The sequence below is a fragment of the Anabas testudineus genome, chromosome 9, assembly GCF_900324465.2.
Source record: "Anabas testudineus chromosome 9, fAnaTes1.2, whole genome shotgun sequence".
Taxonomy (NCBI): Eukaryota; Metazoa; Chordata; class Actinopteri; order Anabantiformes; family Anabantidae; genus Anabas; species Anabas testudineus.
In genome coordinates, this window is record NC_046618.1 from 4980726 (window position 1) to 5007227 (window position 26502).

A 26502-nucleotide genomic window follows, 5' to 3' on the forward strand; every position below is an offset into this window, starting at 1 on the left:
AAAGTTTTGAGATTTTTAATAAAGCACAGAATGCTCAAAGCACAAGAAGCATGTTTTAAGTTTTGTAGGTGCATTTTTGCAAAGTTCCACATTCATAAACATTCATCGACCAGAATTAGATCTGCTGTCACCTGAGAGCGTGAGGATGACGATACAATCGTTTCACTGAAGTATTCTGTGCTCTCAGATAAAGGTGTAGTTCACAAAAAATTTACATTCAGAGCACTTGTTCCTCTCATCCAAAACAGAGTGGCAAACTGAAAGTTTCTGACTGGCCATTTTTGTCCGACACATAACTGATGAGACCTCATACAGCAGTGAATTTATCCCTAAGTTACAAATTTGGATCCAGCAGGTTTTTGTTAGTACGTTTACATTCCACCATTAGACTTCACATGTGGGGAACTGTAGGAACCTGCCTGGTTTACTGTGAGCTAATTCACAAATTGAAGCTCTATTAGCACAACGTTTTGTATTAACACTCAAAACACTTTCATCGTTTGAAAAACGTCGCAAGTGCTGCCGACCCCACTGGGAATCAACATCCAGCCTGCAGCTCTCAGCTAATCAGGTGTTTTCTCTGTAAGCTTAAGGCTTTGTTAACAAGATGGCCAAGTATGCCACACTATGAACTATTAACTCTATGAAAGTTTTGTTGTGGAGCTAGTTAAAATCTGTCAACGTCAAGGTGGTCTTACACTGGACAATTTTAAGCTCTAGTCCAGACAAGACAAAGTTGACATACCTAAGTGATGGGTTTGTTTTGTCATTCACACACTGCGGGAGATGCCTGCGATTTAAAGATATTTCAGAAAAAAGAAAAAAAAAAACCCTGCACAGTCTAAGGCCGCTGTTAGTGGCAGAAAGGAAGTCAAGACATGTTCAGGAACCACCGAGAAAAGATGGGAAAATGTATGCATTTATTGAAGAACAAAATAAAAACATGGACGATGTCAGACTAATCAGTTTTTTCCATTTGGGATGTAATCGTCTGTGACGATGAAAACTGACAGAACTGGTCCAACATTTCAGAAAATTAAGGCAATTCCTGAACTGAGGAAAAACAGTTTTATTAACACCATTAATAAAAACATTTAAATTTGTGCTACTGACCAACATACAAAAAATAATTTTTAAAATATTGACATTGTACTTTTTTGTTTTAAGAACATCTTCAGTGACTGAATCCTGTAGATGATTCCACACTAAGGTTTTAGTGACCAGCTAACTTTGGGGAGTGCGGCTTGAATTCACAATATTCAAAAAAGTTGACTCAGGTTATGATACAGGTGCTTCACACTTGCCACAAATAACATTACCATCAATTCAACATGATCCACACCCATACAGTACATAAATGATCAAGGTTTCTTTTTTTTCTTTTTAAAGTCTCGAGTGTACATCACAACCCAACGTGATGAGAATTCCTGTTACATAGGAGCAGTACCACACATCATCGAGCCATGTCTTCCAAACAGTTGTGCATATTTCTGTATGTGGTCTCAGGTGTAGCCACCTCAGAGCAGCTGGGTTTGTAGTGGGGAGGGAAGAGCAGAGTTAAGGTTTGAAGAAGCTATGGCCAAAGTGATGGAAAGCGGGGCAGTTAGATTGGCGGGTCGTTTAAGTGCTTGAGGCGGATGCGCTGAATGTAGCTAGCATTGGCAGGGCTGTAACGACTAGGGCTGAAATCTGGTGAGGCGGCGTGCCGGGCGGGACTGAAGCGACCACTGGGAGACATCAGGCTGCTGACCGGGGAGCCGGGAGTCTGATGCTGCATCCTGAGTCTGGGTTTTACCACTGCAGGGCTGGGCCAGCTAGACAACATACATCAACACCAATGAGTGGACACACTTTAACTTTAACACTTTAACTTCCAAAAGAATTTTGAACACTGTTGATGACATGAACATGAGTCTAGTCCAGATTTGGTCCATGTGTGCCTCGTGGATAAGGTTTCTGCAGAACTCGTAAATGTTCAGGCCTTGTTAGGATCAAGGAGAGAATGACCTCAAAAACCTAATTTCTCAGAATTTATGTGAAAAAAAAAATAAAAAAAAATTAAATAAATTCAGTAACTTTCTTTTTGTTTATGCAGATATTTATATTTTAGTTAGTAAATTACATACCAGTGAAACTATTTTTTACTTTTGCTGCAAACTTTTTTCAAATTTGTACTGAAAAACAAACTTTCAATAGGTGAAAAATGTGGCAAAGAAAGATTTTTACTAATTTATAAAAACTAAACGCAACACAGTGTTAGACATGACCCTGGTTTCAGTTTTTCATTTCATTTCATTTTTAAAATACACCGCTAATCTACAAAAAAAAAAAGTCACCTGGTTTTAACGAGCAAATAGGTAAGACCCTCCCACTGGATAATTACTGCATGGATGATTATGGTTCAGCTTGTAACAAGGATAAAGATAAGGTTTCCCTTATCCTTGTTACAGTTATTTAACTCTAACTGATGCAGTGAGTAACTTCTCATTTCTTAAACAACTATGTCTGAAGACACATCCTGTGGTCGTGGAAAAGATGTTAATCTGTTTCAGAAGGGTCAAATAATATGACACGAATCGAAACTGCTGAAACTGGGTTAAGAACTGTCCAATGGAAGAAGGTAATGTGGTCTGATGAGTCCAGATTTATCTTGTTCTAGAGTGATGGGAGTATCACGGTAAGAAGAGAGGTGGGTGAAGTGATGCACACATCATGTCTAGTGCCTACTGTATAAGCCCGTGGGGGCAGTGCTATGATCTGGGTTTGCTGCAGTTGATCAGGTCTAACTTCAACAACGTTATGTGTCCAAAGAATGGGGTCAGCTGACTACCTGAATATACTGAATGACCAGGTTATTCCATCAATTTTATCTTTCCTGATGGTATGGGCATATTCCAAGATGACAAAGGATTCATTGGATGTGAAACAGTGGTTCAGGGAACCTGACACATCATTTTCACACATGGATTGGCCTCCACAGAGTCCAGACCTTAACCTCATTGAGAATCTTTGGGATGGAATTAAAGCTAAAAGTTGTCCAATGAAATATTAGAGTGTGAGACCTTTTTTATATTAATATTTTAAAATGTAGGTTTTAATTATTTATAAACAACTGATCTACATTTTGGGCATGTCCGAACTATTTTTATAAAGAGCTGTAATTCCTTAGGGTTCTAGTCAGTATAACAGCAAAACTTTGCCCCCAAATCATTTTAGAGTCTGCAGTATGCTTGTTCTGTTTTGTTAGTCAATTAAAGCTTTAGAATCTACAATTATTTGGCCGAACAGGTCTGTGCATGTACAATAAGGAAAAACCCAATAAGAGAAATGTAAGAAACCACCACTTATATATAAAATATTGCATAAAATAACAACAACCAGTCTCCAGTCTAGCATTGTGACTTTACTGTTGTAGAAATTAATTATCAAGTTGTCAATTTATGAGGGACACCTACAGCCAAGTCTAATCCTACCGTCATACACTAAATCCTCCTACATGAAGGCGACAGTGTTCAGTTTAGTTTGAAGCTGTTTTGAACATGTTGATTCAGCGATATGATCATTGTGAAAGACACTGCTGTTGAACTGTCCTCTGTATTTGCCCTAACTTCACTGGTAGAAATGTGGTAAAATAAATTTTTGTACAGTACAGTATTGCTGTGTACACAGCTCCAAAATGTTAAAGTAGTTTCAGATGTTTTTGTTGCTACTCTACATAAAATAATATTAGATTTGAATGTAGATACATTTCAATATGGTTCTGAATTTATTCTGGTTTAAAATAATAATTAATAAGTTAGTTTTTGTTATAAAACCCAATAAAGAACTAATCATTGATAAAGTACTAGTTGAACAAAATTAATTATGCTGCCCTGGATTTTTCAGCTTAGGAGCATACGTGCTCCTCTGGGAAAAAGTAAAATGGAACAACAATCATTATGAAAACAAGCCTACTGACCTCTGCATGTCCGATGTAGAATATGATGCCATTGTGCTCTTCCACTTATGAATGCTGGGAAACTTCTGAGGATCAACATCTACGCTTTCTATTGCTGACAAGACCTCTCTGTCCAACCTGGTTGGCGAATCCCTAAGAGAACATGGAAAATGAATCACACACGCAGGTTCTACTCTATCACAGAAACATCACAAGTTTAGCAATTTATTGATCCCCAAGGTGGAAATGTGCACATTAGAGTAGCAAATACTAACTATTAGTAGTACATAAGTTCACTCATAAGTTGGCAAACCCTTTGTAAACTTCCCTTCCGTTTCCTAATAATCAGCAGTAGAGTTAGCTAGTTTCTAGACTAGAATAAGAGACAACAATGCAAAACAGAACAGAGCATATCTCCAATTACAATATGAATCTAAAGATATTAACACACCATTTAGGGAATCAATAGGAAAGGGACTGTCTAGCTGTAAAGGTCTTCTCTATCTATGATCCAGTTACGCTCTGTGCAGACAAACCACTGTGACTTACCCATCAATAAAAAGTCCTCTTCTAATGTGCGGCGGAGTCCTGGGTAGAAACTCCTGGGAGTTATCTAAGGACTTATAGGAGGACCCAGATGATCCTGAGCTGCTCAGGTCCCTCCCTCCATGGTCCCATGACTTGGACCTAGCACAGAAGTTGCGCCCCCCTGATACAGACCCCCTAGTCCTGCCCAGCACCTCAAGACTCTCCTTTGCTTCAAAATACTCCTCTGAGCTGCTACTGCTGCGCCTCTCCTCGGTACTTCCTCCCTCTGTTCTCCAGCTTGGGCCTTCCACAGCCTCACTTTCCTGACTGCTGTGACCAAGAGAAAGGCGATTCAGCCCAGAGCTCAAGTCTGTGGCAGATGAAGAGCTGTAGGAGTCTCGGAGGTCCCTGTGCCGGCTCCCACCACTGCTCTTCCTCTCCCTGCAGCTAGTGGGGCTGTCGATTGGTTCTTGCAGTGACATGCGCTCAAACTCCACCATGAGGTTGGAGATGGGCGACAACAGGCAGGAGGAGGACGGGGATGTTCGAGGTGATACCTTGTCTCCATTGTGAGTTCTATCTCTGGAGGAGGAGCACACCCCATTTTTGCAAACAACACCAGGTGAAAGGAGGCCATCGTCACAGCAGCACAACAGGTCCCGTTCTGCTGCAGTCTCAATCAGGTCTGCCCCGCGGTGGTGCAGCGTGATGGGAAGAATGCGGCCACCCACGGCTCCCTTTAGGCCGTCCTTTGATGCAACAGATGAAGTGATGCTGGTCAGTGCTGCATTCTGCCGGTTCTTCATCTCCTCAAGGCTGATGTCATCACCCTCATCCAGGAAGGCACCAACAGAGATGGAGTTGCAGAATTTTTTAGGCTTACCTGAAACCAGGAAGGATTGTAACAAGGCATTATTACAATTGAATGTGATGATGTAAATCTCATTAATTAATTTCATTCATTCTCATTAATGAAATTAATAAATAAAAATCTCTCTCTATTTACCTATCTGAGAACGTTACCTTGAAAAACAACACCAGTTGACACATTCAGTCAGAGAGGATGATGTGAAATGTGAACTAGAAACTCATTTACAACTGTGGTAAAGGAATAAAGTAGGGTTTAAAACATGCACATGCAGATGGTGAAGTGAAACCAGATTTGATAATGGTACTTCTCCCACATGCTGCTCACACTTGTCCCCACCAAGTGTTGAAGTACATGACTAAAATGAAGAAGATATTAAAAACAGAACGCGTCTGGTAAAGTCAGGAAAAATTAAACGCCCTGGTTCACATTTCAGCAATTAATACTTTTTTCAGGAACTGCAGCTTTCCTGATATAGCAGGTACCTGGAGAAGGTGTTTTGAACCTATTGCTGGTCTCGTTCTCCCCAGCCTCCTCATGAACCCGTGAGCTGAAATCCTTCTTGCTCAGATACTCTTCCAGCTTGCGCAGCCCCTCAGTCGATGACAGATCCACAAAACTCTCCAGGAAGTCCCAGTACTCAGCCCATGGGTAGCCCATTTCATGAGCCAGGCCTCTGTAAATACAGATGAGGATGACTTCCATTATTACATAGACAAATGAGCCATATCATACAGAGTTCTCCAATTTTTAAAGGCTAAATACACACTCAGAACATATAAAAAAATGCCACAAAAGAATGAAGTTACGACGACTGCAGGGGACATGGCTATGCAGACACAAAGCATTGGGGATCTGACTGTCCACCACTCAAGCAAGTGTGGTTGTTTGGCAGAACATTGATAGTCACTACAAGCATGATTAAAACCATTTGGGTCAAATATCATGTGTTGCAGTAATACTGGAGGGGCCCAGGTGTATGTGTCTGTGGGAGAGTGTGAGTAGCATAGACTGTATATAGCAGCAGCCCTGCTCTTTATTACTCTTTCACACCCCTATTGTTAAGCTCTGAACACAGCAGTTACGGCAGGGAAAAAGAGAGTTTTAATTACCTGTATTAACATCACATGCTAACAAAACTGCATATGGCCGAGCAATTTAGTGGTCAAATGTCTTACAGTACAAATAGTACTAAGTAGGAGATTCATTCTGTTGCACTTTGTACTTTGTACATCAAGTGTTTTTTTTTTATGATTTGAACCCAGGGTGTGCAACACATGCTCCAACATGTTCATAATCTCAGAAGACACATTTACTCTACTATTTGATCCCTGTATGCTCTTCATGCATCACCCTCCACAGCAATGAACCCAGTAGTATCATGCTATGGTTAAACCTTGTTTAGCTGCCTGAGGACATGCAGAAAGTTACAGATCTCAAGTATGAAGAAAATAGCAAAACAGTGGAGTGCTGGATTTACCTGCCCACTCTCTCTGCTCCACGGTCAGGATCAGACTTAAAAATGTTGTGGAAAAGGTCAGCCCTATCTCTGGGTGGTGTCTTCCAAAACCGCCGAAAGTCATCTGCCTATAGGAGAAGGTTACAGACACAATGTGTCTCTATACTTGATGACTTTGCTAAAAACACAGAAAGACAAAAGTGGATTTAGGGTTTAAAACTTGCTTTGGAGGGGCTTAGTGGACCAGCAAAAGCTGTGACGGTCATCACCGGGTCCATGGGGCTTTTTGTGTGTCGCTGGATAAGCGAAAGACTTTCTGAGGATTCGGGTGACCATGGAGCACCAATGATGGGCTGAGAGGTGTTGTCGGCTGCCCTCAGCAAAGGGATGTAGCAGCGGTCTGTAAAGCAACAGACATTTTAAGGTTTTGATCTTCGGCTTGAGTTTCACTTCACAAAGCAATGAGATACTGAGCGTTGCACCAGTGAGAACTATACTTCTATACAAAATCTAATGTTGTGTGTTGCCAAATGTCTATTAGATGTGATGATGTGCACAAGACAGTGAGTAAAAACATAAGTTATGCAAAACGTCATTGCAAATGCCACGTTTACACACCAAATTCAGTAAATCTTATACCACGACTGTCAGATTAATCCAAACCCAGCCCTTGTTCACTATTTAGCACTGCTACTAAATCAAAACTAACCACAACAAACAAAGCCTACTGTACAATATTCACCTCATTAATGCGTTATTACATCTCTCTCCAAGAGAACAACATACCACACTACAAATTGCTTTTACTGCCACTTTTACAAACGTCAGACAGTTCATGCTGTGGAAAAGATCCTTTCTCTCACTGCACTGTCTGTCTGCTCCAACGCACATAGTAAAATCAGGAAACAGCATCTTCTCTAACTGTACAGTTAAAATCTGTCAGCTAGGACGCCTTAGAAGGGGAATTCTTACATTGCATGACACATAATTGCATTGTCCCAGGCTCAAGTCCATCTGAAGATCTTTGCTGCTTGTCATACCCCTTCGCTTTTCCTATGTTTCCTGTCTGCCTCTTCACTAGAGGCTGTTGTGAAAAGGTTGTACAATTGCCCAAAACAAATCTTAATGCTTAATAAATAAGTCAGAAATAGAGTTTTTACTGATCTGTTGCATGTATAAATGGATTTACAGAATCTAGGCTACTACAGTGCTGCTGCTGTACAGCAGGTGACAAGGTGGACACTCTTGTAGCCATTTCTGACAGCTGCAACAACAACCCTGGTATTTAATCATTTTCAAAGTTGGCATTTTGCAGCAAGGACATCTGTTTCTCCCCTTCTTGGCTAATGGTTCTCTCTCTATACTCGTCTTGTTAGATCTTAGTGCTGCATTCAACACTATAGATCACAACATTCTATTACACAGACTGGAACACGTCATTGATATTAAAGGAACAGCATTAGGATGGTTTAAATCTTATCTATCAGATAAATGGTGAGTCTTACATGCACACCAAAGTTAGCTATGGAGTACCACAGGGGTCTGTGCTTGGACCGTTTCTTTTCCAAGCTATATTTATATCATCATTTAATTAAACTTCAAGCATGCTTAAACGACATAAAGGAATTTATGTCCTCTAATTTTCTATATTCATATATTTGGTCAAGACAGAGGTTATTTTGCTAAAAACCTCAGAGACATGATGTCTAATCATATTTTTACCCTAGATGACAGTTTATTGTCCACAGTTTATTATCCAATTGCATGACTTGCCTGCTTTGTCATTTCAAGCTTTCTTGAAAACACCAATGTTTGACTTTTTGAGCTCTCCCTCACCTCATCCCTCCTAGATTCTGCTATGGTTGTTTACAGTATTTTGCACTCAAGAAAAGGTTTTATGACACAGTTACCCCCTAATCCTACATTAAAACGTGACATTTGTTCAGAGGCCTGAGCTTTAAATTGCCCGTGGCTACTTACAAGAACATCGAACGATTTCAGCTTAGTTAATGATTGTGTTTTGCCTATTTGGCTGAAACTTAGGGCATAGCCAAATCCAAACTATAATGCAACATGCTGCTTCAATTTAACCAGGCTGCTCTGTGTGCATGTATACTAAATGGTGCTTGACTGTGTCCCTCAGGACATAAGAGAGAACAGGAACAAAAACTTTTGAAAGAAATGGAGTTGAGCTTACCCTCCAAATAGTCACTTATCTTCTGCTTCACTTCTTGGGTTTTATTTTTTCTGCTACAAATGAGCTGTGGAATAGGGGAAAGAGAGTTAATGACATGTACAGGCATACAGCTATTGCTAGATTGAAAAAAGGATTTGCTCATCTAAGTTTAGCTTACAATGTGCAGTGAGTGATTGTTGCAAAAAGATTTGAAAAGTAACCTAAAGATCCCAACTTCAAAAAATAAGAGTGAGCATAAGGGCAACTTGTCAGCAACGGCTGCCAGGATGTCAGTGTTCAGCAGTGTTCTGCAAGCTGAGTAGTTGCTAGATAGCTCTGTGTACACATTCTGTGTAATGACCTCAAGCAACACCACCCCAGTCCGTGTGGAATATTTTCTTAGTCAGTGTATGTTAATAAGGTTAAGAAAATTTTAACTCCTTACATCACAAGGCCTCTGGCCATCCTTGTTCTTACAGTTCTTATGGATGTCAGGATGGGAGCAAAGGACATTGACCACTTCTGGGCACCCAAACTTACAGGCAAAATGGAGTGGCGTTTCAAACCCCTGAAACATACAGTTAAACAGAATAATTATACAATGAGAACACTTTTGGAACCAGTCTGACCTCATCTATTTTAGTGGATACAGTAAAAGAACTTACAGCTTTATCTGGTGTGTTGAGGTAAAGATCTACAATGTAGCGGATACGTTTCTGCAACATGGCTTCCTGGTCGTCTGGATACATGAGGCGCATAAACTCTGGGTTTTCCACGGTGTCCAACAGCAGCTGGGCGATTCCTGCTTGGTTCTCCTTGGCCGCCACGTGCATGACATTATACCGGCACCCCTCCTGACCAGACAAAACAGTGGGACATTCAACATTAAATTTTTTTAATGAAACCTTATATAGACATGTGCCAGGTTATATTTTAAAGTACATTTTAGCAAAACCAAGCTCAATGAGGGCATTTAGCTGGAAGGTTGGTGCTAGTGCAGACAAGACTTTGTGTATTAGCAAATGACAGTGTTTGGCTTAGTATTACTATTATTATTAGTAGAGCGACAGCAGGAAATGCATCTTTATTTATAATAATAATAACATTGTCATTGATTTTTTTTTAAATCATACTTTTTTCCCCTTGGGAAATTCTCAAGGTACCAAGGGTTCAGGGTTCATTGTCTTGTCCAGGGACATTTCGACATGTGGTCAGAAATTGGAGGAACTGTGCGTCTGGACAGATGTCAATGATACTAAGCAGTTTCAGTGTCTTGTTCACCTCGACACATAACCAGAAATTGAATCACTAACCCTAGACAAATGCTCTACAAACTAAGCTTTTTATTTAGTTTAAGGTCTAGAAAACTGACTCAATATTACAATAAACAGACCGAAAGTGAGTTACTAACTCACTTGCACAATAGTCGGATTATCTCCTGAGCCAATAAGATAGCGTGGGTTACTCCAGACCAGCTCACTGAAGGCCACCTCATCACCCTTTTCCACAGCTTTCCTCAGTTTGGCAGTTAGGTCCTGGGTGCGTGGGCTCTTAAAACTGTTTGCCCGTTCCCGGTTGATTGTATCAACCTCCATATTGTCTGGTGAGCAAAGGCAGAAGAGAGTGAAGGATGGACACTGTTGACACAACATGATGTGTTTCACCAATAAACTGGCATTATCAAAATAATATTATATGTATACCACTTAAAATTAAAAATTAAGCAATATCATACAACAACAAAAAAAAAAAAAACACCTGAAATCTGAAATGATGAATGCATCACAAGATGATTAGACCAAAATTTAATTTCTAATAAAATATTTGAGGGCACAGTTAAGGGCATTTTTACAGGCAAGTCTTAACTTAAAGATCTTAACTTACCTTTACTAATAGCCAGGCCTGGTTTCACAGGAGATACACAGGGTGCAGATTTGCTCGGAGAGGGGAAATAGTCACAGATCCCTTTGGCAAACTTCTCAGCATCCTCACGATTGGGAAAGGCTTTGAAGCGGGCTCCTTTCATCATCTTTACAGCTTGAAGGGCATCTTTCTTATCTGTGTATACATGGGCTAGAAAGAAACATCTAAAATCAGCACTTCCTGCCATTTTTTTAACTCTTTAATCACCTGATGTCTAGCTTAATCTTGTTTAATTTATCACAATTTGTTGATATAGCTTCCTATAATGTTTAAAACATTTTTGCATTATTTGTGCTTCTGGCTAGCCAGCCTACAAATAAATAGTTTAATGAGCATTTAATAAGTGTTTTTGCACATTAACATTAACAGCATAGATTTTTGTGGTACTTTGAGATTAATTTAGGTCAATAATCTGTTGCAGGGAGGTCAGGTCTTGCTGTACTATTGCTTACCACCAACAAAATGGCAACAGAAGCATCCATCCACAAACAAACAAATGTTGATGTTAAGAGTAAAACAGCAGCAAGTACACCTAAACAAATCCAGATCCTGGACAAAGCAGTATCATAAATAAACAAATGAGCAACAGGAGCAAGAGGGACTTTGCTCTCAGTTAGTATGAGGCCAAAAACATAATAGTGCTCACAAAAATTGCATGTTTTGCAGCTTGGAAGTCAGTAACAAAGAAATGAATGCTTACGCTTTCAATAGATTTTTTACTATTATAACTACATACATTTGCAAACAATAGGAACATTAACTAATGGTGAAAACAAACACTTTTTCAGACTGTTAGTTGAAATTTAGATGACTGGTTAAGAATATTAACAATTACAGTGTTTGTCTATTAGAGGTTCTAGTTATTCTAGTTTCTGTATATTTCTCTTAATGCCACTGTCATCACCATTTACATTTAGTCTTTGGCAGACGCAAGTGACTTACAAGTGATGTACAAGGCAAGCAGTAGGCTCATATTTTCATAGTTTCAAATATCAAGTGGCACTAGAAAAGGATATTTACTTTTGCCAACAATATTCATGACTGCACCTGAATCTCTACAGCAAATGTATAAGTCGCCACACAAGAAAAAAAGGTAGATTTCTCATACCACTTCTAGACAAAACATCCTCCCACAGCGGACATACTCCATAATAAAATGTTGGAGACACTTGTGCAGGTTTAGAAGGAGTTTCTGTTTTGGACTGAGAGTTACTGCTTTCAGCACAGCTGTCTGAGGTCATCTTTAGAGAAATCTCCTCTTCCTCTGGAGGGTTCAGGCCCACTGCATAGCCGAAGTCCAATTCTTCACTGGCAGCCTCAGGTGAGCTGTTTCTTGTGGCAGCAGTGGTGGGTACAACTGCTGAGGTGTCACGTGACACAAGGCTGGTATGATCAGCAACAGATGCAGCAGTGCCCAACAGACCTGCCGAAGAGCTTGTGTCCAATTCAGTGGCATTGCTCTCTGGTCCAGCAAGGACTCTGGCCAACTTCCTCTCAAAGGTGGCTCGGGTGGTAGCTGTGATGGGGCCACATTTTAAGTCTGCTCGGGCAAACTCCTCCCGCAGTTCATCTGCACTTAGCCCCCTCAGCCTGCTCAGAACCTCCTCCATGCTTCAGGTCCCTGCAACACATCCCAAATTACACTATAACCACCAGTCAATAAACTAAACCACCACTGAGTAGGCAAAGAAGAATGATAATTTGGATGACATAACATGATTTTTTAATTTGCCAATGTTTTTCCCTTCCAGATAATTACTTCTGTTACTAACAATTAATAACTATATATAGAAAACTCTTACTTAAACTACTACTTTAAACAATCTAAACACACAACTTTACGTGACTATTTAGTGTAGACCTACAGCTAGATAATTATTCATAAAACAAAAATTGGCACATTAATAAAGAAGCTGGACAAATTGAAATGGTTAAGTGAATTCAATAGGTTTTTAGTTTCAACTAAAGTCTGCAAAATGCAAGTGCTCTGATATTAAATTACATTGATATCAAACGTAATCCACTGTTTTACACGTTGTAATGTATAATACCGGCTGATTTAACCACCGTCAGTGCCAGCATTTCTATGTAGGCTATACAAATATAACTCAAACACTACTGTAGTATTTTAAAATATATGTTCCTTTAATACAATAAATCACGTGCTACTAGTACCGAAATGATACCCCGCATATGACCTATTATCAGAACAAACTAATGTGGGACTAGCATCTGCTAGCTAGCTTGCTAAATAACAAGTCAGCTTTAGCAGCCGGGGAGTGTGTCTGGCAAAGCTAGCACGAGGGAGACTGCTCAAACGAAAATGTAGACTGACAGGGTCAAGCACATACTTTGCAGGGAATTATCAAATATGCATCATAAATATATAGAAAGCTGGATAAATCCTGACGATATCAATCGGCTCATTCGCATGCTGTCACGCCCAAGTATGTCATTCGAGGTGGGTTTTCTGGCTGTAACGTAACAAATTTCCTACGTCTTCGTGGTGATAATGGCGATAAAAAAGCTTACGTGATGACATCTATTAACAAATGTGTCCCTATACTTACCAAGGAACATTTTGTATTTAATATACGCGGAGCTATGGGAAATCGTTGTTAGTTTTGCACAGATAAACTGTGGGACAGACACAAAGCTGGAGACGGTCTGGAACAGTCTCATTGTTTACAACGTATTCTGCGCATGCTCACTTCACAAGGAAGGGCGCACGGTGCGTTCAACACCTATGGGAAAACTCAAAACTTTCTATGACTTGAAGGTGACATGCGCCGACATTACGCCATCACATTTCTCTCTAAAACATATCGGCGACTGAAAGATTAGTGAAAGACACTTTACAGTGACATGTGTTTGCGACTTAGACCATCATGTGATAACCACTAAAGTTAACTTCAGATTTCAATATTAAGGCCAAATTTAAGGGAAACTAAGTTGCAACACTGCGCGACCGTTTTCGCGACGTCAGTGACCTCTAGGTAAACCCTTCACGCGTGTTGATCCCAACTTTCGGTTTAAAACTAGTCCACTATTCTTCGTTTTGTTTTTATTACAATTAAGTTCTCTTGTTTCTTGCTTAAAAAGTCGAATTTTTCAAATACAATGACACCATCGCGCATGTAATTAGGCTTTAGTCTAATTCTCCTCTCAAATGTATATTAGTGTCAGCTTTCCTCGAACTGACCTTTATGAAATTCAGTCTATCTCACTGCTTCTTCCGAAGTCATGTTGTGTAACTACCAGTGCCTTTTACTACTGCTGTTTTAGAAGGAACATTTCTTTTAGTATTTCTGGTCTACAATTATTAACATTGATCAAAAAATAATATACATTATCATGTTTACCTGTGTACTAACTGTTGTGCTATGTTCCTCAATAACATCTTTTAACCAGTTTGTACAGTAGATGCAAAACAGCAGTGTTATTTGTCACACATCTGTGTCCTAGTCAGTGTTGTCTGCTGTGAAAAACAGCATTTTGTACAAATTGGAAAGTGGGTCTTCAGCAGCGTAAATGGTTAGGAGGATGTCTAACACGATTTCATAACAATAAGAGGAACAAGAAAAGAAGCGTCGGTCGACCAGCACTGTAACTTTAAATTGCCTTTTGTTATTCCCTTAGCGGCTGAATTAGAAGGCAACTTCAATGTCGTCATGCTACACGGGTTGGAAATTGTTATGCCTGATATCCGTCAACATTACGCCAATGTTTTAACAATGAAAATTTATTTTCAGTTGTTATGACATTACTCAAACATTTACTGTCAAAGGCCACATCACAACAAAATCTGAATCGTTCGTGTTCTATTAAACCCGAAAGTTACTTGATCTTTTCACAATTGTGTTTTTTTCTGACCAAACAGAGTGTTGTTAATGCAAATGTAATTCTACCAGAATATTGCACACAAATGTAAGGTGGATCGTGACAACAAATATTTAGAAAAAACGGATATTAGTGCTCATCGATTGTCCTTGAGTTAAAAAAAAAATTGTAAAGACTGCTCATCACTGTAATTTGAGTCCGTAGCTTATATTTACGTACTTTTACAGTGACTTGAATGTAGCATCATGCTCTTTTACAGCAGACGTCTCAAGGTTTTTGTCGTTAACACATTTACCTAATTAAAATTAAAACAAACTGTGAATTGATTCAAATGTAGTGTTTTAGAAAGACGATTTCACACAATTTACTATTGCTGCAACCTCATGTATGCAGGCCAACTGGTCAGGCATGTAGCAGGAAAGCCAAAGCGAGGCATGAGATTCGCGAGGTATTTATGCAAGAACGGAAGCAAATATCGGTTATAGATAGCCCTCTGTTCATTAAAGGAGAATGACAATACTATTCGAGGAAGCTTAGCCATATAAACTATTCTCCCCCGTATTTGACGAGCATGCTAACACTCATTAGTCATTTAGCAAAGCAGGAAGCAAGCTAATCACACAAGCAACCGGTTAGCAATAGCATACGTTACTACGTATGGTAAGAACACAGTTGTTGTATTCTTACCGTACATGCAATCGTAAACATTTAACCCGGTTCACTGTAGTGGACTGTTAGCTAAACATTTTATAATTTTAATATACATGCCCACCTCCTCCTCTCTCCCTGGCTACTGTTGCTAGGTGTCTCTTCTCACCGCGACGGTTTCAAAATGCAGAGAGCGAGGACCCGAGTCCGTCCAACGTGGTGCCTGAACAAAAAGACGCCCTCCAGTTATGGCCAAAAGTTGCGACTTGGTGGTGAGTCACATTGTTTTCTGTTAGATTTTTCAGGGTGATTAGAAGCATTGTAACGAGTTGAAGAGCGCTTCATGGGCAATAATCCAAATTACATTGTATTTTGGCCCTGGCACAAAAATCTCAGCTAAACTCATTTAACTACCAAATCATCAAATGCGCAAAGGAAAATCTATGGAAAATGTGATGAGCACCAGTCAGTATGAACCCTCAAAGACTCCCAGCCACGAAGCCTCATTTAAGAGCCCATTTTAGCCTGCTGACATCTAGTGGACACCTTTCGCATAGCAGACAGATCTTGACATACGTTTTATGCTGTTCAGGACAATCATTTTAGGTGTGTAGCAGCTAGTGATGATGCCATCATATACCTGCTAATGTTTTTTGACTTCTCCAGTGTTTTTAAAACAATCCAGCCTCTCCAGCTCCTGAAGAATCTCCTGAAGATTCAGCTTGACTCCACCAATTCCTCCTGGATTTGTGTTCCACCTGTCTACCTGACAGACAGAATACAGTTTGTAAGGCTCAGCAGGTGATCAGCACCACAGGGGACTGTTCCCTCACTCTTCCTCTTCACCCTGTACTCCTCTGACATTACAACACTCAGTCTTCTTATTTGCAGCCAATCATCTAACCTTACATGTGACCAAGACCAAGGAGATGGTTGCTGAATTTAGGAGGAATAGAGACAACTTGTCCACTATCTCCATCTTGGGACAGGAAGTAGAGGTTGTGGATGGGTACAAATACCCAAGAGTTCACCTGGACAACAGACTAAACTGGAAATGCAACACGGAGGCTGTTTACAGGAAGAGCAGACCTTTGATGCGTCTAACAACATGTTGCAAATCTTTTACCAGCCTGTTGCAGCCAGTGCTGACACCAACAAACTATACAAGTTCATCAGGAAGGGTGGCTCTGTGATGGAGACGTCACTGGAACCCTTGGAACAGTGGGGAGGAGGATGTTGCACAAACTGTTACACATCATGGAGAGCAGCACACATCTTCTGCACATCTGCAGAGCAGTTTCAGTCAGAGACTTCACCAGCTCCGTTGTGATAAGCAAATGTACAGGATAATTCCTGCCAACAGTATCACCCTGTACAATGGCAATATTCTGACAGTGACACTCTGCTCCAGTTTAACTATAACTGATGGGACAGACTTAATAAACTTTATTATATTGCATTCTTGGTATTGCACATTCATCTTAGCATACAATCACACAGCATGCTTAATCGTTTTCCTGTTTTCAGTAGATTTGACAGCTCTGTGCAGCTTTAAACGAGCAATTTGTTTCTGTTTAGATGTATATTTTTTTATGTATTATTCACCTTTATCTTACGCATGTTTATATATCAGTGTTTCACTGTGTAATGGCTACTACAACACCAGAACTTCTCTTTTGGCATTTATTGTCTGTCTGTCAATCGCACTCCAAAATGAATCAGTAATGTGATTCCATCAAAGCGAGGCCCATTTCCACTGGTCGCATGAGAATCGGGGAAACGGCACACGCCCCTTTTGATCACACAAACCTTAAGGCTTGAAGTCACAGTAATGTTAATGATATTTTAAGAGCAGACTGCTCTCCACATGCAAAGAAAGGTGCTGCTCAGAACACTGCAACAAACAGTTTACCAGATTATCAAGACCTTCAGAGAGAGAGGTTCAACTGCAGTGAAGAATGCAGGGCGTCTGAGTGTCCAGCAAGCGCCAGGATCGTCTCCTCCTGAGGTATCAGCTATGGAATCATGTCGCCACCAGTGCAGCGCTAGCTCAAGATTGGCAACAGGCGGGTGTGATTGGACAACAGGAGATTAGTGCACAGGTTTTTCCTCTGATAAAGCCCCCTTTCGACTGTTCAGGACATCAGGAAGATGCACTTTCCATTGTGAGAAAAGGTGAACACTACCGCGAGTGAAACATCATGACACCATGGATGTGTGTCATCTAAAAGAGAGGGCTCACTCACAATTGTGGTCAAAAACCAATTCATAAATAAAGAACGATATAAAAACATCCTCCAAGAGCAACTTCTCTCAATGGAACTAGTAACTCAGAGGCCAAGACACTTATATTTTGGTTCCATCGCCAAAGAAATTCCTCAGATCCTAATCAGATCAAGAATCTGATTAAGATCTAAAGATCGAAAAACAGGTTGAATTTCAGAGCCTAAAAGTTGTTGACTTGGTAAAAAACTGAAGCAGTAAAGTTTGTCACTGCTGAAATGTCTGGCTGTGACTGTAAGTGTGGTGAAATAAGGCAGAACTTAGTATAAGAATTTTTATGATGTCTTTGTAAACAACACAGAGGGGCTAAGGTTGAGCTGATCAATGAATAGTGCAATTTACAATACAATCACATCTCCCAAACACAAAAGTTAATCAATCCCAATATGAAAAAAAAATAGATACAGCAAGGTTTATGCATAGAGCGCAGGTGCCTCGAAATGTTATTACATAACTGCTAACATTACAGTGAAAAGGTTGTTTAGAAGCATTAGACCAAAAGATGTGTTTCAGAACACAGTGTACCAATGCTTGTCCTTAACCCCAATGTGCATTCACCTCCAAATGTTTATTGTCCCTTTGGAAATTCCTAAACATACATATATATATATATTTTTTTTTAGTGTGCGAATAAGCACCAACACAGTAGCTGGAGGACAGTTGCATGCAGAAAGCTACTGTACCATCCAGAGCCACCCCCCTCCCCCTCCAGCACCTATTTTAGTGCAGGTGGACCAAAATTACAGTTTTGCTTTATGGTTTTCATTTCATATGTTGTATTTCATATCAACAATTATGATGAATGTACAATAACACAATAAAGAAGTGTATTTATATATTAACCTCTGGAAATAATTCATCCCCTTCTCCATGAACCAGCCATAAAACAAGTAGAGCATCTGATTCAGGGTAGTTCCATTTTTTGTTTTTTTGGTAAATACAGTATGTACCAAATGTAACAACCCATCTGATAGCAGATTTCTGGACTTCAGATCACAACTTTTTCCTCTCTGTCAGTATAGTTCAGATCATCTAGTGTGCAATGTCAGTTGATTGGATCCACTTATTTTACAATAAACCATTCTTCAGTAAGGATATGCACACATGTACAAAAGAACATATTACATTTTGCACACACACACTCTCAGCAGAAATATATTCATCCAAACTGACGGAGTCCTTAACAGCATATTAAAGATTGCTTAAGGCTTTTTTTTGCGTACAAATTACTGCAGTCCATGCTAAACAATACATCTCCATATGTAACCAGGATTAATGTTTTTAGAGTTTAAGAACCAAAGGTGATGGTAACAACAAACGCCAGAAACACTGCAAGAGGCAATACAAACAAATGACCACAATTGTGCATGACTTTTAACTTCATGAACAGGAGTGGATGGTGTCCCATCACAAGTTGCTTAGAAACCACGTGGAGCCATAACCGTGTCAGTTTAATCATAGATGAGTAACATCACTCGTACACAGGCACAAAGAAATGGAAGAACAGTTCGAAGCCACTCTGGTGACAGACTTGTGGTCTGTTTGTGTCACCAAAAACACTAAAATAATGCCAGCCAGCATCAAAAAAGCCACTGTTCTAATATTACGAGGGGGGTGATGACTAAATACCTTTAAGTGAGTAAAACTGCTGACCTAGCACAGGAACATTGGCTCGACCATATTTGTAGCAAGGCTGACAAAACCGAGGATGAGTGATTCTTTTGGAGAAACGTTCAAATTAAGAACTGTAATTCATCAACTCTAAATAAATAAAATGTGATAACAGCATTAATAAAAATTAGAAATAACCATGAAATAAAGAGAAAATAATAAAGCTATGGTATATAAAGTATTACTCTGCGAATGCACATCTGTGCTGATGGGAGAACGCCAAATGTTGGCAGCAATTGTTAAGGAAAGAGAAAGGGAAAAGGGGCTTTAAAAGTGCCTTTGTGGATAAAACTCCACTCTCCCTCTACTGGCCTGAGAAAAGTTCTTCCGTTATGACTGCTGCTGTTCCACTTCATTGTTATTTTCAACCACCATGTCGTTTAACACTGCTGATGATTTGGAAATGTTGTTTTCAAGCCTGACTTGAGTAAGCTCCTCTGTGTTTGTCCATGAGCTCATTGACTCGTGTACTGTTACTGTGTGCTCCTCCATCTGCCTTTGGAGGCTGTCCATCTCCTCCCTATGAAAGGGGGGAAAAACATGACATGTATTCTGGCATTTAGAGAAATGTTCAGTACTACACAAAAAAAAGCTTCATGTGGGTATTTTGATTATGTTCAACTCAGCCATTCAGTCTGAAACAATAGGCTTACTTGAGCTGCCTTAGACAGTTGTGCAGGTTGTTGAGAGGCTCCTTGTTCACTGAAGTTGATGGTTTCAGCAACTCGTCTAACAAGGAAGCAGGCACTGGGCAGTCCGGGATCTTGACTGGTGTCACTGGATTGGATGGATTCCCCTCACTCTTAAGCTCCATGCGCTGCTGCTCCAACATAATCATTACAGAGATGCATTTAGTCGTTCATCTTAAGCAGACATTTTTTATTTAACATTATATATATATGTGACATCGACCTTCAAATCTCTAAAGAGAGGGAGGATGCTGGCTTTGTAAGCATTAGTCATACTGTACAAATGAACTGGTACACCCAACTGGGTAATAACATAGGAAGTCCAAGTGGCTGCTGCTCTGTGAGAAATGCCAAAATAATATAATTAACTTTTACTCAAGTTATAATGTCCTTCAATTGTGTGCGATTTTTATTTTTATGCATTAAATATTCCAAATAATATTTTACTTTTTAGACTCAATTTCAATGTACCATATGCTGACAAAACCAACATGCATCTCCAAACTGTACACAGGTTTCAGTACTGTTGCATTATTTCTGCTATAAGATCAAAGGTTATGTCCAGTTATTAAGTCAGTGGCTTTCTATATTTTCCTAACAATATATTGGCACACGGCCTTGTTATGATAGCAGTCATCAAGTATCTTCTGAAAATGAGGTATCTTATTTCCCTGGTACTTTGCATGGGCTCCACAATGCAGCATTCTGCTGCCTATATAGTATAAGCTCGAGTATGTGAAAAATAATAAAAGACAGGTGAGTTTAGACCCTGAGGTTGGCAATATGTGCTAAACTCTGAAAATATTTATCTTTAGCTAATGACAGCATACAAACATTCAGATAGCAGCCTCTCATTTCATTTTCAGTCAGTGCTGACTGCTGCAGTTACTGCTTAGAATGAGAAACAACACATAAACAGTCACTAATGAACATTAATTCTGTTAGTAATTTGCTAGATAAAGTGCTCTCTGTAGCTACAGTCAACATAGTCAAAGGTTGTATGGTATGTGTAGTTTGCAATTTGTGTGATCAGAGGGCTCTGTTACCTTCCTTAGACGGCTTTGTTTGAAGTCCTGTTTAAGTTGTTGGTTCTGCAGAAGGACCGTCTTCATGCTGTTCCTCAGCTCACCCACTTTTGCCTGCAGCATAAACTTGTCCTTCCTGGTGCTGCTCAACTCCTCCTGCACTGACTCCAGCTCCACTTTGATGTTCTGAGGCAGAAAAAAATGTTTTTTGTTGTTGTTTTTGTTGTTGTTGTCTTTTGTAAAAGAGAAGGTATCCATCTTATAGCCAAATGAATACTTGCCTGCAGAGCTGTCTGTAGGTTGTCCAGTTCCCTTTGGTGGCACTGCTCCATCATCTCCACCTGCTGTTTCTGAGCTTCAATATCCCTCTGCCTCTGCTCCACCTCCCACTTCAAGTCCTCAACCTGAATGAGCAAATAAAATAGATTTTAGACAATAGGGAACCTAAAACTCTTCATGAAAAATCCCAGGGCAACGATAACGGTGTAAAAGAGCAACTCAGGATAATCTATGTTTATTATATTAACATAAGTAAACAAACTTATATTTGTTTACTTATGTCTAGAACAGCAAGGGTGAATTATCATGGCTTCTCTTTGTCAAGCTATTTAAATAAAGTAAATCAGCCAAATATTTCAATGATCTATTCAGTCTTCTTACCTCTTGGTTAGTGAGGGGCTGCTTGGCCAGTTCCTCGTCCAATTGTTTCTGGAGGATCTGGAGCTGTGCGTGAGCCTCAGCCAGCTCCTCTTGGAACTTGGAGACCTCCTGAGTGTGCTGCTCATCCTGAGACCTGTGAACCATGACATATTCAACTATAAGTCACATGTAAGACGGATGGATATTTAGCAACAGAATGTTAATTTTTCAAAGAATAATTTGTCAGTCGCCACTGTATTGTTTATTAGACAAATGCGCATACTGTAGTTTAAGGGCTTCACTCTGCAGAGCTTTGACCAGGTCCTCTTTGGACTGCAGATCCTTCTTGATTTCTGAAAGCTCTAGCATGGCTGCTCTGTAGTGTCGTCTGTTGTGGGCTGCTTCAGCCTTTGCTGCTGACACCTAAACAATACATCATATTACAATAACCCAAATGACTCAAGTAGAATCAAAAACTTCACATCAAACACAGATGACACAAAGAAAATAGCTGTGGAGTATGAAAGCTATAAATGAGTTTTTAAATATCCATATTTCCAAGAGCCTTGTGCAAAACAAATTAACACAAAATGCATATTAAACTCTACGTATATTACAGGCAAAATGAAAATAGTTTACAGTTACAAAATAAAGAGGAGAGGGAAGTACTGCATCCTGAGTTAGAGCTAGAGCTCCTACCTGTTCTTTCAAGTCCATAACTTTGGATTTCTCTTTTTCCAAGGCGAGCTGTAGAGTTTGTACCACCTGCTTCATTTGCTGGTCCTCCTCCTCTTTACGCTTCAAAACAGCTTGAACCTGAAGAAAGGATGAATGAGAAAACAATGTTATATTATTCAAAAATTCTAATTATCAACCAATCAACTATTTAGGATGAATTTAAGAAACCTTAAAGAAATAATGTCACATTTGTAATATGCAAACTGTTGTTTTACCTGTAAATTGAGCTGGACAAGATCTGCTTCCCTCTTAGCTAAGGCTGACTCCAAAATGTTGGCGTGCTCCCGCAGTGCACTGTGGGACTGTGCTAATCCAGCTAATTTCCCTTTTTCGTGCTCTAGCTCAAGTGCTAGCTTCTTGTTGGCATCTTCTAACTTTCGGATCCTCTTCTTAAAGCATCGTGACTCTTGAAGCTGTGAAATTAACGTCATTAAAATAAATAAACTTACTATGAGTGTTTGCAAAAGTGTAAACATACTGCTCATACAAGATTGTGATCAGTATCATAAAGTGGAAAAAAAAGTTCTTATAATACACTGCTCATCTGAAAAAAAAGTCACACACTCTAATATTTCGTTGGACCTCCTTTAGCTTTGCACACATTCACTGTGGCATCATTTCAATAAGCTTCTGCAATGTCACAACCTTTATTTCTGTCCAGCGTTGCATTAATTTTTCACTAAGATCCTGTATTGATGATGGGAGAGGTGGACCACTGCACACCGTCTTCTCCAGCACATCCCAAAAAACATCAGACCACATGTAGCTGCATGTCCTTTCTTCCATTGGACAGTTCTTAACCCAGCTTTATTAGTTTCAATCTCCTTAGATGTTTTCTTTGCTTGATGCCAATAATTTGACCATTCTGAAACAGATTAACATCTTTTCTACGACCACAGGTTGTATCTTTAGACATGTTTGTTTAACAAATGAGAAGCTATTCACTGCATCAGTTAGAGTTAAATAATTTGCTGCCAGCTGTAGAATAATCATCCATGCAGTAATAAGGCTCTTACTTATTTACTTGGTTAAATCAAGGTGGTGACTTTTTTTTGGACTCACTCTTGATGTAAAAAGAACTTTTGTATTCCAAATCCTGAACAGATTAACAGACATAATCATAGATCACCTCGTCCTCAAGCTCCAAGACCTTCTCTTGGTACTCCTCCAGCTCTGTGGAAGTGAGGGTGATCACTTCCTGCAATTCCTTCTCTAACATAGTCTTGCTATTGGTCACAGCCTGCAGCTCAGCCTGCAGAGCCTTCATCTTCTCCTGAGTGACAAAACCATACTGGATTTTAATTTGTTTCAGATACTCAACAAGTGCAGATATCAAAGATCATTCCCATCAAATGTTGCATATCTTGATGATGAAAAAGAATAAAGTAATAAAAAAAATGTTATTGCTTGATGTGTTTTAAATGCTGTTGTAGGTGTAAACTTTTCAAGGAACTTTAAACATTTGGGAGATCTGTACAGTACCTGTAAGACCTGGCTGTTTCCCCCATCTGACACATGGGCCTTGAGCTTGACCAGCTCTGCTTCAGCCGTCTCCTTGTCTGTCAGCGCCTCTTGGAGCCTCCTGCTCAGGATGCTCACAGCGTTCTCATAGGCCTTGTGCTTAGCCTTCATCTCCTTTTGTGCACTGGTCAAATCTGTTCCCAGCCGCTTCATGCGCACCTTCTGCTCTGAGATGGCTCTATTGTATATAAAATATTAAGTTAAAATCGCCCAGAGATATATTGTACATACATACATGTACACAATACACATGGGCAAAAGGCGTAGCTGTGCAAAAAGTGCAGCTGAAATATTCAATATATCTCATAGTTCATATACAGCTATAGATAACACACAGAGCATAATGATGTGGATTGATGTACTTGTCAAACCACGTGTACTGACTCATGTGTCTATGTGGAGAATAACAATTGTGTAATGTCCCATATTTATATTTAGAAATAGCACTTGACAACAGAGGTATGTGTTGTAGTCCAAGTCATCACTGTGGGAACCATTCAAGCTCCCAAAATCTCTTTGCAGCACATGACTCACTTTTTGGCTTCAGCCTCCATTTGCTCCACCTGTTTCCTCAGGCCCTCGTTTTCCTGTGTAACTGCTGCTAGCTGGCTCTGGTCAAACTGTAGAGACTGGGTTGGGAGGAAAAAAAACACTCAATTATTACAATACAAAAATGGCACACAATATTATTTTTTTCTATTTAACTATTAAAATCACAATACCTGCATCTGGGTTTCTAGTTGATCCCTTTCTTGCTGAATAGCTTGCAGATGGGCCTCCATATTATTCATCTGTTCCTGGACTCTCACCACCTCCTTCTGCAGACGGGCCTGCTCCAGCTCTGCCTTCTGCTTGTCTCCCTGAACACTCAAAAGCTCCTGCTTCAGGTCCTTCACTTCCGCCAGCAAACGCTTTTTGGTGGACTTGAGCTCACTGATCAACTGGTCTTTGGAGCTGGCGTCTCTGCGGTATGCTTCCACCATCACCTGTGGATTTAGTGATGCTGTGTTTAATGAAAGGTTTACAATAAACAAAACACTAACAAAGTGACTCTTTTCTCTGAGAGTAATTTGTCTCGCTCCTTTTTGTCTCAGCTGCAGCAGTAGGCAAAATGACATTACACTGCAGGAGAGAGTGCTGTGGCAGGATTTGAATCCCACACTGCATCATCTCTGAGCCTGAGTGAGATACATTTCACTGATAAAACAAAGCCTATACATAGACAGAATATTATCTGCTTTGTCAGTCCAAAATGTTCCTAACAAGAAGACTATTCAAACCATAAAAGGACATTTTACAAACTCTTATATGTAACCTCCAGAGAAAAGCTGTGATGGAAATGAGCTTTTAAATATATTAGAAGGTTCTGACATCTTCAAAAGTGACATAACAATGATTTCATCTTCCTGGTTTCCATATACCCTATACCATTTTAACAAGTGTAAATTAGCTTGACTCATCACTGACTGGCCATTTATTTAAGAACCTGAACAAACATATTAGCTTGTTGACAATGCAACCAGATTTTCCTCTTTAACACCAGAGACAGAGTCATTTCACTTTGATGGGTTTTCGTAAAGCACTCAAAGATGAATGTTAATATGTGAGTCTGAAGATGGTCTACAAAAAGCCTTGTATGAAATAAAACACAATTCACATTTCTGTCATCCTGTCAATTAACTCCACCCTTTTTATGACAGCCTGTCAATGTGAGCAGCATCCTCCACTGCTATAACCACTGAGGCGTGTCAACCAGCACTTTGGGCATTATTCGGAGATGACAGCCATCTGGCCATATAATACATCCTCTCACGACTGCATCAGCCTTAGCCAGCTGCAAGCTTTCTGACATGTTTGATAAATGCAGTAAAGTTTACACAGTATACACTACACTTCTATCTCCTACTAACTTTAACTAGAAGGAATGAACTGTTTTACCTTTTGTTGTAGAAACTGCTCCTTTAATTTCTGAGCTTGTTTCTTCAGGGAACTATTTTCTTGTTGTAACGTTTCAATCTGTAACAAACAACCCAACATTATACACTACAGGTTTGCATTTTTCAACTTCTGAACAAACTATAACTTATATTTTGTTTTGATATTTTGTTTCTATCATGTTCTAATTTGTCTTGTACCTGATTGGCTTTGACCTGGACTTCCTGTCTGAGCTGATCTAAGACATCAGATGCCACTAGAACACCTTCTCCAAGCTGCTCAGCACCCTCATCAAGCTGACTCTTGTCAGCCCGGGCTGCTTGCAGTGCTACCTCTAAGACAATCTTTTCATTCTGGAGGTACTGAATGGTGTCATCCTTGACGTTGCCCTCTGTCTGTAGCTCGGCCAGCTGAGCCTCCAGCTCCAGATACCGAGCCTCTAACTGGTTGATGGACTGCTCTTTGGTGTGCAGGTTCTCCTGAGTGGTGGTCAGCTGCCGCATCAGCTCCAGATGTTCTTTCTGGAGTGACTGTAGCTGCATGTCCTTCTGAGAAAGGTTCAACTTCACCTAAGAAGAGTGTGAAATGAAGTTAATAATCAGAACACAATCAGAATCAAACT

General features: G+C 39.9%; 2 protein-coding genes and 1 long non-coding RNA gene across 6 annotated transcripts in view; 1 reads left to right on the forward strand and 2 right to left on the reverse strand.

Moving 5' to 3' along the window:
- On the reverse strand, positions 1 to 15592 carry ankle2 (ankyrin repeat and LEM domain containing 2). Of its 3 annotated transcripts, none has more exons than XM_026343573.1 (13): positions 15504 to 15592; positions 12000 to 12512; positions 10853 to 11041; positions 10384 to 10568; positions 9634 to 9822; positions 9414 to 9536; positions 8990 to 9053; positions 7017 to 7192; positions 6814 to 6920; positions 5819 to 6009; positions 4487 to 5348; positions 3959 to 4090; positions 1 to 1814 (listed from the first exon to the last, which is right to left on the reverse strand). In XM_026343573.1, the coding sequence occupies exons 2-13, from the start codon at positions 12499 to 12501 to the stop codon at positions 1604 to 1606; spliced, it is 2931 nt and encodes a 976-aa protein (XP_026199358.1). In that variant the 5' UTR covers positions 12502 to 12512; positions 15504 to 15592; the 3' UTR covers positions 1 to 1603. The 3 variants fall into 3 exon arrangements, with proteins under 3 accessions (XP_026199358.1, XP_026199359.1, XP_026199356.1); XM_026343574.1 differs by lacking the exon at positions 15504 to 15592 and adding an exon at positions 15419 to 15498; XM_026343571.1 differs by lacking the exon at positions 15504 to 15592 and adding an exon at positions 13462 to 13582.
- LOC113150849 lies at positions 15567 to 19640 on the forward strand. Its single transcript, XR_003297687.1, has 2 exons — positions 15567 to 15651; positions 16046 to 19640. It is a non-coding gene; the product is annotated as an uncharacterized LOC113150849 (long non-coding RNA).
- The window catches only part of golga3 (golgin A3), a 16532-nt gene continuing 8305 nt past the window's right edge, over positions 18276 to 26502 (reverse strand). For both annotated transcript variants that reach the window (XM_026343570.1, XM_026343569.1), the window contains exons 11-24: positions 26081 to 26449; positions 25884 to 25961; positions 24668 to 24931; positions 24480 to 24574; positions 23907 to 24123; positions 23554 to 23697; positions 22640 to 22837; positions 22386 to 22502; positions 21970 to 22109; positions 21708 to 21840; positions 21329 to 21451; positions 21069 to 21233; positions 19987 to 20153; positions 18276 to 19853 (exon numbers count right to left, since the gene is read on the reverse strand). In XM_026343570.1, the coding sequence (XP_026199355.1) occupies positions 19664 to 19853; positions 19987 to 20153; positions 21069 to 21233; positions 21329 to 21451; positions 21708 to 21840; positions 21970 to 22109; positions 22386 to 22502; positions 22640 to 22837; positions 23554 to 23697; positions 23907 to 24123; positions 24480 to 24574; positions 24668 to 24931; positions 25884 to 25961; positions 26081 to 26449 (2400 nt within the window). In that variant the 3' untranslated portion in view covers positions 18276 to 19663. The remainder of the gene's footprint in view (positions 19854 to 19986; positions 20154 to 21068; positions 21234 to 21328; positions 21452 to 21707; positions 21841 to 21969; positions 22110 to 22385; positions 22503 to 22639; positions 22838 to 23553; positions 23698 to 23906; positions 24124 to 24479; positions 24575 to 24667; positions 24932 to 25883; positions 25962 to 26080; positions 26450 to 26502) is intronic.

Bases quoted from the DNA above. Each gene is read 5' to 3' on its own strand.
- ankle2 (XM_026343573.1), bottom strand. From the start codon at position 12,501: ATGGAGGAGGTTCTGAGCAGGCTGAGGGGGCTAAGTGCAGATGAACTG. The intron at 9,054-9,413 runs GTAAGGAGTTAA...CCTATTCCACAG, and splicing joins ATGGCCAGAGGCCTTGTGAT to CTCATTTGTAGCAGAAAAAA. The intron at 6,010-6,813 runs GTAAATCCAGCA...CTGTATTTACAG, and splicing joins GGAGCAGAGAGAGTGGGCAG to AGGCCTGGCTCATGAAATGG.